Source organism: Tiliqua scincoides, chromosome 2 (assembly GCF_035046505.1).
Source record: "Tiliqua scincoides isolate rTilSci1 chromosome 2, rTilSci1.hap2, whole genome shotgun sequence".
Lineage (NCBI taxonomy): Eukaryota > Metazoa > Chordata > Lepidosauria > Squamata > Scincidae > Tiliqua > Tiliqua scincoides.
In genome coordinates, this window is record NC_089822.1 from 81045248 (window position 1) to 81064570 (window position 19323).

The 19323-nt window shown below is 44.0% G+C and overlaps 1 protein-coding gene across 1 annotated transcript in view; it reads left to right on the forward strand.

Annotated features, from left to right (window-relative positions):
• Window positions 1-108: 108 nt before the first annotated feature.
• The window catches only part of ACER2 (alkaline ceramidase 2), a 35537-nt gene continuing 16322 nt past the window's right edge, over window positions 109-19323 (forward strand). The window contains exons 1-3 of the mRNA XM_066617384.1: window positions 109-246; window positions 9210-9324; window positions 10553-10694. Of these exons, the coding sequence (XP_066473481.1) occupies window positions 139-246; window positions 9210-9324; window positions 10553-10694 (365 nt within the window). The 5' untranslated portion in view covers window positions 109-138. The remainder of the gene's footprint in view (window positions 247-9209; window positions 9325-10552; window positions 10695-19323) is intronic.

Consider the following 19323-nt stretch of genomic DNA (forward strand, 5'->3'; position numbering starts at 1 on the left):
CGTGCCGAGGAGGGACCGGAGGGGACGGATCAGCTGGAGGGAGAGGCGGGGCGGGGAGCGCGCTGTGCTGTGCTGTGCTGTGCTGTTTGGTGGGGACGCGGCTCCGGCGGCGCAGGCTGTGTGCGGCCAGGGCGGGTCATGGTCACCCCCCACCTGTGGGACCAGCTGAGGGCCGGCAGCTCCGAGGTGGACTGGTGCGAGGACAACTACACCATCGTGCCCTCCATCGCCGAGTTCTACAACACGGTGCGCTCCGGGCGGGCACTGGGCAGGGGCAGGGGCAGGGGGAGCTCTGTGTTTGTCTGTGTGACTATGTGTGTGTGTTGCACTCGCCCCCTCTCGTAATGGCTATGAATGCGGCACTGCAAGTCTGATCGTGTTGTACAACAACACTTGTAGCGCAGGTGTGATGATGGTCATGATGAATTGGGGGATCCACACGCGTGTGTGTCTCTGAGAGGCAGGGTTTTGTGTGTGCGCGAGAGAGATGCACTCACACACACACCCCCTGGTTATTATTATGAATACTGCACTGCAAGTGTTATTGTGCTACACAGTATTGTGTGCTGCACAATTATTGTGTGATGGTGTTGAATTGGGAGATCCACTAACACAGTATACAGTATAACAGTAGTACAAGGACACTTGTAGTGCAAATGTTATGATGTTGATGAATTGGGGCCTCTGTGCATGTGCGTGTATGTGAGCAGCAAGTGTGTGTGTGTGTGTGTGTGTGTGATGCTTTCACCCCCCGTTATTATTTTTGTGAATACTGCACTACAAGTGTTATTGAACTACACAGAAACACTTGTACAAGTGTAGTACAAGTGTTGTGATGATGATAATGATGAATTGGGGGATCCACACATGTCTGTGTGTATCTGAGAGGTATCTGTGTGTGATGGACTCCCCCCTGGTCCCTTATTATTATTAAGAATACTGGACTACAAGAGTTGGATCATGCACAGCTAACTTGTAACTTAACATTGAGGGTGTTGAACTCCAGTTCAAATGCCTGCCTTGACTTTTGGACTCTTCACAGATAATGTTGTATACTTGTGTCTTGTTCCATGTACTATAACATAGATTTGTGGTGCTGTGTGCAAGTTGTGTTTGGTGCACATACAGCAGTGTGCAAAAGCTGTGTCCTGTTACTTGAGGGATCCAGTCTCTGGGGTAACATTTAAATTGAATAGTAATACACACACACACCCCCAACAAAAAATCCCTTTTCCTTTTTTTTTTTTTTTTTTTTTGAATGGAGCTGGAATGGACTAGCCTGATATTTAAACAGCGGATACAGCTTAAGCCAAGTGCATTAGACTAATGGAGCAGAGCAGTTGTTGCAATGTGTCATAATCTTCAGCTTTAACTTTGCTTTAAAAACAGCTTTGGGGGGGAGAATTCAGTATTTTTTACAGCTTGTTCTTTCGTAACCAAATTCCTGCACAAAAGTGAATTATGTTATCCTGCATGTTGGTCTCTCAGGACTGCGATCCCATGCACTGTTAGTTCAATCTATGCCTATTTATTTGAAACTATCTGTGTGTTGATTATCCTCCATGCATGTAAAACTATGGCATGGGCATAAACATGTCATTGTGTGTTGCAGTGTTCATCCTGGCAGTATGTTAATATAGGGCACAATCCTAACCAGGTCTACTTAGAAGTAAGTCCTATTTTGTTCAATGGGGCTTACTCTCAGGGAAGTGTGGTTAGGATTGCAGTTGTAGTCTTGTAAAGAAGCCTACAAAGTAACTGGCTAGCAAAAAATGTGTACAGTTTCTTGCCCGCATATGCCTATGTTAAGTCCATTTTGCGAATAGACAGCCAAAAAGAAAGGGTATCAAGAGTATCTTTTCCAGTTCACAGAATATCCTCTGTCTTGCTGCCTGGAGGTGATGCTTAACTTTTCACCAGTGACTCTGCAAGTGGCTATTGGCAAGTCTTTTATGATTCTTTCTGGAATTGGCTGGAACTGCACTTTCCTGTATCCCTGCCTTTTTATTTATTTGTCCTTTTCTACTTCAAATGACTGGCAATGCAAAATAAAATCCCATGTAAACTGATTATTACGCAGCCCAATCCAATGCAAAGGATGTGGAGGTAGAACGCACATTGTGCCAGCATGCACAGTTGTAAAAGCGCCACAAGGCATTTTGCGACAACATTTTTAGCCAATATGCTGGTGGAAAGGCCAGAGCCTTCCCGGTGTTGCTGGCTGTTGCAGGGTCCCCCGCCAAACCAGGCAAGTTCGACACAAGGGCAGGGGGAAGGTGGGGAGGGTTTGGAACTAGGATAGGGCATCAATACAGCAGCCGCTATAGGTCAGTTCTGACCTGCACCAACTATATTACTGGTGCACATCTGAGTTGATCCATGCAGGCTGTTTGGACACAAGCCTGATACACCCACCTCAAGGACAGGATCAACTTAGACGTGCACCAGTGATATAGTTGGCGGAGATCAGAATAGACCCAAAGTGGCAGCTATGTTCCCTTATCCAGAGGAGACCTCCAGTAGCTGAAATTCCCCTGCAGAATGCAGTGTAGCCCATGCTGGCACTGCTGAATCACCATGTGAGAATTTAGGCTGACAGTCTAAAAAATATCTATGACCATAATAGAACCACCTGCAGCAATATAACAAAAAAAAAACCCTTGTATTGTACCCACTCGCTTCAGGAGCTGCTGTTTACTCCTGCCATATTATGCTTCTGTTTATGGTTACGCACACTGCTGGGTATAAGGTTGCCATCTACATCCCATTCAAGTCAGTGTCAAATCCTTCATCATTTTTGGGGATTCTGGATGAGAGCCTAAAGCGTTTCTCATCACTTTCCTGCAGTGCTCATGTGTTGCCTGCTTCTTTGGCTCTGAATTGTTATAACCACAAAGTGCCCTTCAGTACTTTGGGATGTTTGAATCTCAAACTGCATTTGAATGTGTGAGCACTTCAGAGAAAAACAGTTTTATGACAAGATCCCCCTATCACCTCTGCTCTGAAGGTCACATATGAACCTGTTTTCAATCTGTTTTAACAGAGTAATCTGAAAATATTAGACTGAAATGTTTGATATTAGAGACTGATCACAGAAGCATATGACTGCATGCCAAAATGCATACTTTTTTTGTTGATAAAGATATTTCAGACCATATACTGGATTAAAAATGTAATGTTTGAGAGAGTTATGCAAGAGAACAACTATATACAGTAAATGTCAGTGGAAAGGAATCGATAAGTACTGTTTTTTTGTAGACTATTATATGGTGTTTTTCTCTGAAACTTGGATCTCATAATAATAATATGAGATCCACCTTTCCAAAGATCAAGGCAGCTAACAAATTAATAAACCACAATTCAATAAATCATAAAACATAGTGTAAAATCCATAATTCATACTAAATTCAAACAATCAGTAAAATGCTATCTCAGCATATATATATATATATATATATATATATATATATATATATATATATATATATATATATATTTAAATAAATATAAAAACCCACATTCAACATACTAACATGCAAGAATGAGAGAAAACAACAAAAACTCAGAAACAACAGAAACAGAAACAGAAATTTAAATAAATATAAAAACCCACATTCAACACACTAACATGCAAGAATGAGCGAAAACAAAAGAACAACAGAAACTCGAACAACATTGTTGAGAAGTAATTCTCTCACCGTCGAGCATGAGAGAGAAACTTTTCAAAATGGACAAACTGTCTCATAATATCAAGGATTTGAATCCTTTTAAGTAAAATATAGAAGCCATTCGCAACTTTCTGCCATCAGCAACTCCCCATTACATTTTCCAGTTATTGTTGAGCATTTTGAGGTGTTTAAAAATTTCCTTATAGCTATTCTCCTCTTCCACAGTTATTCCCATCAGAATTGTATAAAACATGCTGATGGGCAACATGCCCAGGCAGTAATTTGCACTTTGAAAGCTGTTGGGAGAATTTTATTTCTTCTAATGAGTTGAGTAAACACTTTTTAGTTTTGCATCACCCAGAGACTTGGGACTTAGGACTTGCCTTTGGGCTTTCTACCCTACTAGCTTACACAGGGAGCTCTTGTTAGGATCTTGTCAGGAGCAAATGTTTATTAATTGACAATTATGTTTTTGTCTGGAATTTGGAACAGAGTGTTTAGCTATTAGAAGTGAAATACAGTAGTTCCCTGGGGACACGTAGGGGAATAAAGACCCTCACTGAGTTCAAGACTGAACTGGATACCTTTTATAAAGATTATCTGAATATTTATGCTTGGAGTCTCAGGTGTGGCCTACAGAGATTAAGTAGTTTCTCCCCGTACCCCAACACCATACAGTAGTTATAATTTATTTTCACTACATCTTTCAGTTTTTTGAGGCAATTTTCTACAAACAATGAAACTGTTAACAAAATAGAATGCAAATATGAATATTCTTAATATAGGAGACAACCCTGTACAGTAAGCAATGTGTTGCAGTATCCTATAGTTTTCCGGCACACAGTAAGAAGGTGTCCACGTTTATTTTTAATGCGACTTGTGCGCTCTTGTAGCCAAATCTTTGTATCTGTCCAGCATGTTAAAGTTGGAATGGAAGCTCATATAACATGAGTGCATTTGATTTTCACTGGGATCTTGTGCTTGGAAAGTAGAACCTGTGACCTGGCCTTCAGAAGTAATTACCTGGGAAGCAGGACATGGTAACATCAAAGAATATTATTCTCATTATTCTTGAGAGGTAATTTTCTTTGACCTTAGTGCTTTGGCAACTGGCCTGTGTATTAAGGCTGGATGTTCTCACCCACACCCAAGTACAGATACTCCTAGTTGTTATACAGAATAGCTTGATAGTACAGTATAAGAGCCGCTATGGCATAGTGGGTAAGAGACTTGAGTTATGTGCCACACAGGCTCTGGTTCAAATCTTATTTCTGTTTTGTACTTAGTAGGTGCCTGGAGGGAAGCAGCTGAACTTCAGCCTCGGTCCCTCATCTTCAGTATTGGCCTACATAATATTGGCCTACCTTTTATAGGGTTGTTTATAGGGAATTATAATTAATTCCCTATATTAATTATAATTACTTCCCTATATTAATTATACTAAGATAATTAATGCGAAACACCTTAAGTACTTTTTGGCAGGGTGGTGACTACACACAGCTAATACTCTGATTGGGTGACGCCTCTGTTCCACTCATCTTCACACCAGTGTGTCAGGATGGAAGAAACTTTAGGTTGACCCATTATTATTTCCATTTTACAGATTTAAGTACTGAGGCTGAGGGACTGGGCTGAGATCTACCACAGATCTGATTCTTTGTCTTCATATTCACATCTATGCAACATGTCTGATTGTCCCATTGAAACAAATGGAACTGTCACCAGCCTGCTGTGATTAAACCCAGACACCCTTAGCACATATTTTGAAGCAAGTATTTTTGAAAGGAAAATAAGTTGCAATTGTTGGTTTCACTCACCTGAATTTCAGGTCCTTGAGACCTGTCATACAAGATCTAAAACAGGAATTCTACCTCTGCCTCAGAAAATACACATTTCCTTCCAGTATTAATCAGCATCATAATGGGAACAAATGTCACAGTAGTAACTAAAGCAGGAGAAAGCCTGCTTTCCTGGCTTCTGAACTATCCTGATTTTTAGGTTACTTGGCAAATAGGGTGTAGATGACATTTGGTGACCCGGTTGGGTAATGTTCATTTGTAAAGCTTGAAAAATAGCTCCTCCCCAGATTAGGTGCTATTTATCACACTGTAATTGTAAAAGGTGAGACATTGATACTGGACAATGAGTAATAACATGCGTTTATATGTTTTTTGAGAGTACCACACCCTAGATACTGTTTTGCACTGAGAAATGGTAGATAATGTAAAACTATGATCATGTGCTTATTTTGTGTCATACGTGCTGCTTCTGCTAGTCATGGAAGTGACAAAGAGTTTAATATGGAATGACAGGCATGCCATGTTTCCTGCTTAACTAGCCTTACGTTTGAGTGTGAAACCAGTATTGCAGGATGCTCTCATGTGGGCATACTTTAAATGAGGGCTAAAGTACTTGTGAATGTGATCAGATCTCTCAACGTTTCTCTTATTTATTTATAAAGAAATTAAAGAGTCCTCCAGATTAGGGCTCCCTCATTGAAGGAAAAATTTCAGCTTTGGGGAAGAGTGTAGGGTAAGGGTTAAATATCCTTCCATCAATGCTATAGCCTGATCTAATTCATACCACCTTTTAATCTTTAAAAGAGACAGAAAATTGAAATGACAGAGAATCGAAATGTATTTCATTTTATTTGTCCATTCAAGAAATACCAAAGGCACCGTCCGGCCGAGATGATCATGTTCAATTAATTTCAGTGGAGAGAATAAAGTGCATCTAAATATCCCATTGAAATTAATGGGACTGAAATGTGTTCAACATTAGTTGAATTAGACAGCAAATGTATAATGAAGCTGCCTTCATAAACAGAGCAAAATAATTGGTTCTTCCCTGGATTGCCTTCTTTTGCTGACAGCAACTCTGTTGGCCCTTTTCCATGAGATCCTGGCAGTGCCAGGGATGGAATCCTGGACTTCTGTGTGCAAAGCATTTACTCTGTTGCTGAGCTGTAACCAATCCCTTCCAACCATAGAAAAATAGCCGTAAAAATTATGTTGATTTCTAAATTTCCACATGAGTGTATTAGCACAATGTCATTAGGTTTCCCCACCCAGACTTGTAGCAAAGCTAAGGCTTGATTGGTTTCACTGAAGCCATAGTTGGTCATTCTAGACAATGATCCTGCACAAAATAGCTAGTATAGATTACAATTAAGGAGTTGAAGAGACTTCTTTGTAGGAGTATTTTCCACACAGTCGATATGGAGGATTATCTGGTACTTTAAATTTAAAAACAACATAAAATGGTTTAATAATAATGTTGGCAACCTTCAGTCTCGGAAGACTATGGTATTGCGCTCTGGATGGTGGTTCTGGCACAGCGTCTAGTGTGGCTGAAAAGGCCGATTCGGGAGTGACAATCCCTTCCACACTGGGAGCAAGTGTAGTGTGTCCCTGGTCTGTCTCCCTGGCTATGGGCCTTCCTTCTTTGCCTCTTTGCCTCAGACTGTTGGCCAAGTGTCTCTTCAAACTGGGAAAGGCCATGCTGCACAGCCTGCCTCCAAGCGGGCCGCTCAGAGGTCAGGGTTTCCCACCTGTTGAGGTCCACTCCTAAGGCCTTCAGATCCCTCTTGCAGATGTCCTTGTATCGCAGCTGTGGTCTACCTGTAGGGCGCTTTCCTTGCATGAGTTCTCCATAGTAAACCAAAAATCAAAAAACTGAAACCAAAAGGCAGTAGGATTTCATCTGATAAAACAGCTTTGCAAATGGAGCAAAAAAAAAAAAATCTCACTAGGTCACTTGGTAAAGCCAAAGGGGGTCGAAAATGCAATGCTTCTTTTTTCTGCTCTCCCCCCCCTCCCCGTGCCTTCTGTTGATTTCTAAATTTTCTGAACTGGAAAGAGGGAATTATTTCTTCTATAAATGAAGCCTTCCCTCCAATACACTGAGGCCTAGTTTACACAGCAGTAGAAGCATTAGGCCAGAAGTATCAAACTCATTTCATTTAGTGGGCCAAATAGCATTCATGGTACCAACTGAGGGCTGGAATGACATCTTTAAGCAGGAAATGACATCATTAAGCCGAAGATGGCCCAAAATAAGCACTTTGTTCTCATACAGAAACTCATGAGCTGCAAATGACAGAGAGAAAATGTGCAAATCTTGTTCATAATTTCAAGATATGAGAGAGCCCAATTATCAAGCTGAAAGAGCCCAATTATAATGGGGGCTGGAGAAATTGCTTCTGGGGGCCTCATCCGGCCCGCGGGCCTTATGTTTGACACCTCTGCCTTAGGTGATTGGCCTTTTCTGCAGGTGAGAATGCAAATTTTTAAACTGTCCCCTGTGTAAAAAACCCTTTACCGTGTGGAAACAAAACACATGTGATGGGGAGAAAGAGACTAATGCCTGCTGTAGTAGTTTGCAAGGTGGTGAGAAGTTGGATCAAACCAAATCTCCTTTCCAGAGTTTGAATTGAGATGTGTTTTGCAAGTCTTGACGTGCTAGTTCAGATTAGATCTCTGTATTGGTATTATACTGTACCGATTAACTGCATGCCCATAGATTGGTTTAGTGACTACCTCAATTCATTAGCTGTATGTTCTCACAGTGAGAAGAAGAAGGGGGCGGCATATTCCTTCAAAGAGGAATACTTATACACATGGACACAATATTTACTGACTTGGGCCAGTTAAGTCTGTTCTGCAGGTGGCCCTCTTCATTACAGAGAGGACAACTTCCTTTCTGGGAAACAGACCAGAGGAGAACTCTGGGAATCTTTGTAGGATGTTCCTGAATATGATCCTCCTTGTGGGGCTTACGTGTGGAATGATTTCTTGTACATATATTGTATGTAATCTGTATAAAAAGAAGGCATGCTGTCTTCCTGAGTAACCTCCAGAGATGTTCCTCATACTGCTTTTGCTCACGTGAACACAGCCTAAGACAACCCTGGGTGACTTTTTCAGCAAGTTTTCCAAGTCCCAAGTAGGTTATCCAGCTGCTTCGGTGCACTGTCTTCTGTGTATGCAGCTCTTCCCCCCCCCCCCCGTCTGTTATGATGAGTGTAGTGATGGCTTCAGACTGCTGAGCTAAGGAGGGGTGACAGTAGCACAGTGCAGGAAAGGCAGGCTGGAGTTTATGCTTAACGGTGTGTCAGAGTCAGGCCCCCAGAACCTTTTGCTCTTTCACACGCGTGCCGTACTCACATGCACTCCACAAACTCTCTGCCTGTTTGAGTTGTAGCAGAGCTTGTGTCAAAGATTGCCCTAGGCCAGGGGTGGCCACGTTCTTACCAAGGTGTTTCAACTGTGTCTGTGTGTGTGTGTCCCAAGTTCTGTGGTGTAGCAACCATGCAAATTGTAGTCTACACTTTATCCAGATCTGTAGTGTGTGCGCAAATTTGGTGGAGGTTGTTAACTGCCTTGGGTCTTCCAGGAGAAAAGCTTTTAATAATGCATCAGTCCTAACGTTAAGTTGATTGTTGGTTTGGGGCAGGGGAGGAAATCTTTTTCCAGCCACACAAGTTTTATTTCACCATTTCTTGCTGCTTATTTACTACATGTGTTTCATTTTTCCCCCTAGATAAGCAACATCTTATTTTTTGTTTTGCCACCCATATGTATGTGCTTATTTCGACAATATGCAACCTGCTTCAACAGTGGAATATATTTAATATGGACCCTGCTAGTGGTGGTGGGTAAGTCCTTCTGTGTGTCTTTACTTACGTTATCTGAGCATTGAGAAAGTTCTTTGTTCAAAAAGGAGAAACTTCTACCTGCTGAAGTGTGGTCCAAAAGAATTTGCCTGATGTGTTGCGCAACCCTTTGCATCTTTACACAGAAGTCAGTTCCCCTGCACTCACTGGGACTTATTCCATTGGATTTAGGGTTGCCATCTCAGGAACACAATTGAGTTCCAGAATAAGTATACTTATAAGTAAAGCCTGTTACCATTTTGATCCTCTCACCATACCTATCAAGGTATGACATACCTTGTCATACCAAGGTATGACATACCTGTCAAGGTATGAAATTGAAGGCATGTCAGTTGCCCCAAGCATTATGAGTTTCACTAGGCAGCAAGAGAGAATGACATCTGGTTCCTTTGTCCACCAACTCTCCTCCTCCTGTCACCAGCAAGTTTTGCATGTCAGTTAATTAATTGCTCTTTGAGCATATTTTTGTTATTCACATTTTCTGCCTTTGAGCATCTGAAGCAATGTATAACAGCAATTGAAAAGGTCAGAGAACATGGAGGTTGCCAGCAGCTGAGCTATGCAGTCACATAACCTTTGAACAGTACTGTCTACTCAATCTGCAACAACAAATTTCAAAGATAAAAATATCTTGACTTGTCAGCAGGATGCAAAAGCAGGAGTATGGGTGCCACAATGGAGAAGGCCATGTCCCTCAATTTCACTGATGTAGTCAGGTAAAAGGTGGAACACAGAGCAGAGCCTCTCCTCCAGCACTCAATGGGTACCATATGGAGAAAAATGTAATCTAATTTTCTTAGTCTTCTGTCTCAGCAGGCTGGAAAGGAAAGTAGGAAAAGGGCCTTGTGAAGTAGTGAGGATGGAAGTATAACGGTCAATTCCGTGCCCACAGCTTTAAAGCGTTTAAAGGCATATGTGCAATCTCTGCAATAGCTGGTTATACAGAGTCCTCTCAGACCAAGACTTTCAGTAGCAGCACTTTTAAAATTAATTTGTGTTTTTTATTTGGGTTTTGATTTGGTATGTTCCTTGTTCTTTTGTTTTTTTCATTTAGCTATTGGCTGTGCATTTAGTTTCCTGTATAATTTCCTGTTTAGACATTCTTCATCCATGCAAAACATCTTCCATTGTTGAGTCCCACCAAGAGGACTGCATTTTAGGAGTGCTTCAAGCTATAATGACCCTCTTGTTGTTTAATGTCCCCCTCTAGGAATTGGATCCGTCTACTTCCATGCTACACTTAGCTTCCTGGGTCAAATGCTTGACGAACTTGCTATACTCTGGGTCTTGATGTGTGCGCTGGCTATGTGGTTTCCCAGAAGATATCTGCCCAAAGTGTTTAGAAATGACAGGTATAGTCTCTTAAAGCACTGGTCTTCAACTGGTGGGTCACAGCAGGAGCACTTTGGCTATCTTCTAATGAGGAGGAAGGAAACTGATAAACCAGCAGGGGAGAGACAGATATAATAAGATAGGTTTGCCAGGTGATGACATGAAGATTTTTGCTTTCCCTTTTGAAATCTGCTGCTGAATTGGGAACTGAGGCAGGTATGATTTCTTCAGCCTATTCTCTTCCCCACCCTGTTGTCTGCCGCCACCCCCCCACTGTGTCGCACACCTGGAGTCCAGTTGACTATAGCAAGCAGGAGCACAGTGGGAAAAAGAACAGGGGCAGGGCAAAGGTAAGAAATGGTGGGAGAAACCATAAATTATTATTATTATTTATTATTATTATTATTATTATTTTATTAATTTGTACCCCGCCTTTTTGCCCAACGGGCACACAAGGCAGCTAACAAACAATTTAAAAATACAACATGAAAAACAGTTAAAAACAATTTACAATGATTAAAAAGCTAAAAACAAAACAAAACAAACCCCGTGGATTTTCATATAAAAAGCAAGAACGCCAGCCAGCCTGTCAACAATTAAAAGCTCCTCCTTCAGTTCACCACAGATTTAAAGGTAATGGAAGAACTTCCAGATTGCAGCCTTATTGTGCAGATACATTTTAGGTGATCCTGTGGTTCAGGTTGAAATTAAAGGTGGCCCTGACATTTGGAAAGTTTCAAGTTGCTGTTTTGTAAGATTCTGTGTGGTAGAAAAAGTATGATACAGCTCTGTATGATTAATGGCCCAATCCTGTTGGAGCCTCACGCTGACAGATTTCACACTCTATCAGTGCAAGTTCTGAGCCAATGGCCAGAAAGCTGCTCTGCTATTCTGCAGATTACAGCCGCCAGAACAAATGGCTCGAGTCTGTGTGCAGGAAACAACGGCCCACTGAACCTCTTCCACCCCCTTTAGTTGCTGGTAAGTCAGCGGCAGAGATGGATTGTGAATGGATCAAGGCAGGCAGAGGCCAGGGTGAGAGAGGAAGGATCTTGGCAGCAACCTCACACATGGAGATCCTATCCCCTGAGGGTGCAATCCTAACCCACATTCCAGCACTGACAAAAGGGCAATGCAGCTCCAAGGTAAGGGAACAAATACTCCCTTTCTTTGAGGAGACCTCAGTGAGTGACACCCAACTGCAGGATGCAGTACACATCCCATTGGCACCACTTTGCCAGTGCTGGAAAGTTGGTTAGGATTTGGGCCTAAGTTTGGTGACTCCTGGAGTGTTCTTATATTGGTGCAGTCTCTAACTTCTTCAGTTTTGTACTGTGAAGGAACTTGCAGATGTGATCTTCTACCTGTAATTTCTGAGAACTAGAGAATGGGTGAGGTGCTGGAGGAAGGAGACAAGCAAATGTCATTCCCGTATTCAGTCAAGGAGCAGTCAGGAAAATAAGAGTCATTGACTTGATGGCAATACCTGTAGAGATCCTGGAAGTGATTATTAAATGGAATGTCTGGGCAGGCTTAGACAATAATAGAACCAGCATAAGGTTGTTGAACAAGAACAAGTTTGCTATACTATTCACATTTTTTTTTTGATTGATTGCCCTAGACTGGTAAATTGCCCTAGACTATTGCTGGGGCCATAGTGTACCTAGATCTCAACAAATCATTTGACAAAGTTCCCCTTGATATTCTTGATTATAAAATGGTAGAACATGGGTTAGACACTGCTTCTGGTTGGTGGGTTCAAGCTGGTTGAACAACCATTCTTAACCAGTGCTAATAAATAGCTCCATGTCAACCTGAACAGAGAGAGCAGGTGGTGTGCCTCAGGTCTCTGTCTTGGATCCTGTGCTGTTCAACATTTTATAAATGACCTGAGCTAAACCCATACCAACAAGATGAAGTTCAATGGAGACAGATATGCAGGACTTTACATATGTACAAGAAATCAGAGACAGAAGTGCAGAAGGGAGGAGACTGACTTGGCAGCAGCACATGTGAGTAGAATCTAGGTGTCTTACAGTCCTATCCAACATTGGGCTGGCCTGCCCTTAATGGAACATAGTTCTGCTGCTGTAAATGCAGCATATAGCAGCATGTGCAGTGTGCTGCTGCTGGCCATTTTGAGTCTGCCACCAGAAATGGCAGCAGTGCCGGAAGCCCACTGCCATTGCCAGCTACTTCCGGCAGTGAAGCTAAGCTGGTGAAGCGTGATGGGGGTGGATGGGCAAAATGGGGCAGGGAGGGTTGGGAGAATGGTGGTGTTTCTTGGCAGGAATGGGGGTGGGTAGCAAGTGGAATGGGAAGGGGTGGATCTCAGCAGCGCTGGCGTGTGCCAGATCCTAACTGCATTCCATTTCCCTTCCCTTACTCTCCTTGGACTGAAGCCAGCTGATTTATGGAGACCTATTGAGGCAGCAGAGGCTTGACCTGGGGTAAGGGAGCAATAGTCCCCTTACCTTGTGGAGGCCTCTGGACTCCCCCTCCCAAGATACAGTGTGTCCTCTACTGGCACGGCTGTATTGGCAGGGTGGGATTTAGTTTGGAGTGGGCTGGTAGTGGACCACAAGCTGAACATGAGTCAGCAGTGTGATGCAGCTGCAATGTTGGGCAACACTGACAGAAGCATAGAGTCCAGATCATGAGAAGTAATTGTTCCATTCTGCGTTAATAGAATAATGCACTTTCACATTTGGAGCAGTGCATCCTTTTTTCGGGCACTACATTTTAAGGAGAACATTGATACCCTGGAGCAGGTTCAGGGGTGAGCAATGAGGATGGTGAGGGATTGAGAAGCCAAGTTCTGTCAGGAATGATTAGGGGAGCCTGGTGTGTTTCACCTGGAGAAGAGAAAATTCACAATACAATCCTATAAGTGTTTACTTAGAAGTCAACCCCATTATATTCAGTGGGGCTTACTCTTAGGCAAGAGTGCATAGGATTGCAGCTGGAGAAGAGATATGATAGCTGTCTTTAAGTTTCTGAAGGGATGTCACACACAAGAAGGGGAGAACTTACACAGTGTCTTCTGAGAGCAGGATTAGAACCAGTGGGTTGAAAGGACAGGAAAGAAGATTTAGGCTAAGCAACAGGAAGCATTTCCAAACTGTAGGAGCTGCCAAGCAGCGGATCAGCCTGCCTTGTGCAATGGTGGGTTCTTTCCCTTTTCAGTTTCTTAAGCAGATACTGGATGGCCACCTGTCAGTTGCACCAAATAGGGCTTGGTCCAGATGACTTCTGTGGTCCCTTCCAGCACAAAATGTTCTGTGATTCTATGACATGCATATTCTTAATTGTGTGAGGGTGATAAGGGCAGCAAAGTATTGTCTGAACAGGCTGTTGGGAGCTTTGAGGTCAATAATGGTGGACCTCACCAAATGGTGCTGCTGGCGCATTGCTATTGATCTTCCCCTGCAATATGCAGGAGAAGTGAAGTGTTTTGTGTGTTTTTGGTAAATACCAGTGCTTTTTTTGTAAAAAAAAAAAAAAGTGCAGGAACTCACAACTTGTCAATCTTTTATTTATTTATTTATTTATTTATTTATTTATTTATTTATTTATTTATTTATTTATTTATTTTTAAACCATATTTTATTGGAGAAATAAAATATTTTTTATGTGCTTCCCCCCTAAAGATGAACTTACTTCTGAGTAGACATGCATAGGATTGGGCTGTCAATCTCCACATCCCCTTCCCCCTAGCTACTTTTTCTACACATGGGGAAAAATACTGTACAGGTGCACTTGTAGCATGTAGTATGTAGTGTGGCACTAGTTCGAGGAGAGGAAGCAATGAATGGATTCTGAAAAATGGCTTATATGAGTTCCATGTAGTAAAATTACTCTAAGCAACTGTGGGAGTAAGAACAAAAAAGGAATTCTTACAGGAGAGGGGTCCTTAGGTGCACATAGAAACAGCTACGTTTGCGAACAAGCGATTAAATATGGTTTAATTCAGGTATCAGAATACTCTGTGTCTTTGGGAAGGCGCTTGGCATGCAGTTGTATGTTCTCTGCTGCCCTGAGCAGCTGCTGTGCATTGCTGGAGAGGAGCTGCAAACGCTGGCTGGTGGAGGGCATGCTTGTGGGGGAAGGATGAAGAGGATCTCTGGCAAGGCTGGACAGCACGTTGTACACATGTAGAATCCCTTTTCACCTGCCCTTAGCATGTGAAAACGGATGCACATATATAACTCTGCCAGGATTAAGAGCCCAATCCTAGGTATGTCTACTCTGAAGTAAGTCTCGTTCTAGTCAATGGAGCTACTCCCAGGAAAGTGCCTAGGATTGCAGCCTAAGAGCCCAATCCTATGCATGTCTACTCAGAAGTCCACTTTAGTTGGGAGACTTCCGGGGACGATCAGGCTTCGTCCCAACCTCAGGCGTGCAGCTCCTCAGCTGCCTGGATGGGAAGTCTCGGGGCTGGAGGAAGTCATCCTGGAGAGGAGGGAAACAATCCCCTAGGGGGGACCCCTTCTCCAGGGGACGGGCCCATATCCAAATGCACTCAGGATACTCCTCGGCGGGAGGGAGTTCGGGGGCTTCTTGTAGTGGGGGATTCGATTATTAGAAACATAGAGAGGGGTTTTGCGACGGATGTGAGGACCGCATGGCGACTTGTCTGCCTGGTGCGAAGGTTGCGGACATCACTTCTCGTCTAGACAGGCTGGTAGACAGTACTGGGGAGGAGGTAGTGGTTGTGGTGCATGTTGGCACCGATGATGTGGGCAAGTGTAGCTGGGAGGTCCTGGAGGCCAAATTTAGGCTTTTAGGAAGGAAGCTGAAAGCCAGGACCTCAAAGGTCCTGTAGTGCTACCTGTTCTCTGTAGTGCTACCTGTTCCATGCGCAGGGCCAGCTAGGCAGGTGGAGATCAGAGGTCTCAATGCGTGGATGAGACGGTGGCATAGGGAGGAGGGGTTTAGATTCGTTAGGCACTGAGGAACGTTTTGGGACAAGCGGGGCCTGTACAAGAGGGACGGGCTTCACTTGAACCAGAATGGAACCAGACTGCTGGCGCATAACATTAAAAAGGTGGCAGAGCAGCTTTTAAACTGATCCCTGGGGGAAGGCTGACAGGAGCCGAGGGGCATCCGGTTCGGGATTCCTCATCCCTATGGGACGAGGATGGGGAGGTTAGAGAACAACAAGACAAAGGCAGAGTAGGAGAAGAAATAGGGAATGGTAGCGTGATGGGATGTGATAGACAGTTTGACACAATGAGAGGACAAAGGAGCGAATAAGCAGCCCACCCTGGGGCATTCCATGTACAAATGCTTTTGTGCGAATGCCTGAAGTCTCTGAGCAAAGATGGGAGAACTGGAATGTCTGGTGACAAGGGAAAACATTGACATAGTGGGCATAACGGAAACCTGGTGGAATGCACGGAATCAGTGGGATACCGCAATCCCAGGCTATAAACGCTACAGGAGGGACAGGCAGGGGCGTGTTGGAGGTGGGGTGGCCGTTTATGTTAAGGAAGGGGTAGAATCCAGCAAAGTAGAGATTGAAGGCGGGTCTGACTCCACCTTAGAATCTCTGTGGGTTAAATTACCAGGCCTGTGGAGCGATGTAATACTGGGGGTGTGCTATTGTCCTCCAGACCAGAAACCAGAAGGGGACCTTGAAATGAGGAAACAGATCAGGGAGGTGACAAGGAGGGACAGGGTTGTAATCATGGGGGACTTCAATTATCCTCATATTGACTGGGTCAATTTGTGTTCTGGTCACGAAAAGGAGACCGGATTCCTTGACGTGCTAAATGACTGTGCCTTCGAGCAGCTAGTCATGGAGCCCACCAGAGGACAGGTGACTCTGGATTTAATATTGTGTGGTACACAGGACCTAGTTAGAGATGTCAATGTTACGGAGCCATTGGGGAAAAGTGATCATGCTGCAATCCGTTTCGACATGCATGTCGGGGGAAGAATACCGGGCAAATCTCTCACAAAAACCCTTGACTTCCGACGGGTGGACTTCCCTCAAATGAGGAGGCTGGTTGGAAGGAGGTTGAAAGGGAAGGTAAAAAGAGTCCAGTTTCTCCAGAGTGCATGGAGGCTGCTTAAAACAACAGTAATAGAGGCCCAGCAGAGGTGTATACCACAAAGAAAGAAGGGTTCCACTAAATCCAGGAGGGTGCCCGCATGGCTAACGAGCCAAGTTAGAGAGGCTGTAAAGGGCAAGGAAGCTTCCTTCTGTAAATGGAATTCTTGCCCTAGTGAGGAGAATAAAAAGGAACATAAACTGTGGCAAAAGAAAAGTAAGAAGGTGATATGGGAGGCCAAGCGAGACTATGAGGAACGCATGGCCAGCAACATTAAGGGGAATAATAAAAGCTTCTTCAAATATGTTAGAAGCAGGAAATCTGCCAGAGAAGCGGTTGGCCCTCTGGATGGTGTTGGAGGGAAAGGGGAGATAAAAGGAGACTTAGAGATGGCAGAGAAATTAAATGAGTTCTTTGCATCTGTCTTCACGGCAGAAGACCTCGGGCAGATACCGCTGCCCGAACGGCCCCTCTGAAGGTCCCCGAATGGGACCGAGGAATTAAGTCAGATAGAGGTGAAAAGAGAAGATGTTTCAGACCTCATTGATAAATTAAAGATCAATAAGTCACCGGGCCCTGATGGCATCCACCCAAGAGTTATTAAGGAATTGAAAAATGAAGTTGCTGATCTCGTGACTAAGATATGGCCACGGTGCCAGAAGATTGGAGGATAGCAAATGTCATGCCTATCTTTAAAAAGGGAAAGAGGGGGGACCCTGGAAACTATAGGCCGGTCAGCCTAACATCTATACCGGGTAAGATGGTGGAATGCCTCATCAAAGATAGGATCTCAAAACACATAGACGAACAGGCCTTGCTGAGGGAGAATCAGCATGGCTTTTGTAAGGGTAAGTCTTGCCTCACGAACCTTATAGAATTCTTTGAAAAGGTCAACAGGCATGTGGATGCGGGAGAACCTGTAGACATAATATATTTGGACTTTCAGAAGGCGTTCGACATGGTCCCTCACCAAAGGCTACTGAAAAAGCTCCACAGTCAGGGAATTAGAGGACAGGTCCTCTCATGGATTGAGAACTGGTTGAAGACCAGGAAACAGGGAGTGAGTGTCAATGGGCAATTTTCACAATGGAGAGAAGTGAAAAGCGGTGTGCCCCAAGGATCTGTCCTGGGATCGGTGCTTTTCAACCTCTTCATAAATGACCTGGAGACAGGGTTGAGCAGTGAGGTGGCTAAGTATGCAGACAACACCAAACTTTTCTGAGTGGTGAAGACCAGAAGTGATTGTGAGGAGCTCCAGAAGGATCTCTCCAGACTGGCAGAATGGGCAGCAAAATGGCAGATGCGCTTCAATGTAAGTAAGTGTAAAGTCATGCACATTGGGGCAAAAAATCAAAACTTCACGTATAGGCTGATGGGTTCTGAGCTGTCTGTGATAGATCAGAAGAGAGATCTTGGGGTGGTGGTGGACAGGTCGATGAAAGTATCGACTCAATGTGCGGCGGCAGTAAAGAAGGCCAATTCTATGCTTGGGATCATTAGAAAAGGTATTGAGAACAAAACGGCTAATATTATAATGCCGTTGTACAAAACTATGGTAAGGCCGCACCTGGAGTATTGTGTTCAGTTCTGGTCGCCGCATCTCAAAAAAGACATAGTGGAAATGGAAAAGGTGCAAAAGAGAGCGACTAAGATGATTATGGGGCTGGGGCACCTTCCTTACGAGGAAAGGCTACGGCGTTTGGGCCTCTTCAGACTAGAAAAGAGGCGCCTGAGGGGGGACATGATTGAGACATACAAAATTATGCAGGGGATGGACAGAGTGGATAGAGAGATGCTCTTTACACTCTCACATAACACCAGAACCAGGGGACATCTGCTAAAATTGAGTGTTGGGAGAGTTAGAGTTAGAGTTAGAGTTAGTTACTCAGCGTGTGTTTGGTCTGTGGAACTCCTTGCCACAGGATGTGGTGATGGCGTCTGGCCTGGATGCCTTTAAAAGGGGATTGGACAAGTTTCTGGAGGAAAAATCCATTATGGGTTACAAGCCATGATGTGCATGTACAACCTCCTGATTTTAGAAATGGGTTATGTCAGAATGCCAGATGCAAGGGAGGGCACCAGAATGAGGTCTCTTGTTATCTGGTGTGCTCCCTGGGGCATTTGGTAGGCCACTGTGAGATGATGATGATGATGATAATAATAAACTTTATTTGTATCCCGCCCTTCTCCCCAAAAGGGACCCAGGGCGGCTACTGATACAGATACAGGAAGCTGGACTAGATGGTCCTATGCCCTGATCCAGTGGGGCTGTTCTTATGTTCTCAGTGAATGGGGCTTACTGTGGATAGAATGGCAGCCTGAGGGCCCAATCCTGTGCCTGTCTACTCAGAAGTCAGTCCCATTAGAGTCAGTGGGGCTTCCTCCTAGGAAAGTGTGGAGAGGACTGCAGCCTCAGAGCCAAAGCGTATGGCTGTCTCCTCAGAAGTCAGTCCCATTAGAGGCAGTGGGGCTTCCTCCCAGGAAAGTGTGGAGAGGACTGCAGCCTCAGAGCCCTTCCTCTGCCTGTCTACTCAGGCTGCAAGGCTATGACACTTTCCTGGGAGTAAGCCCCATTGAACCCAATGGAACTTAC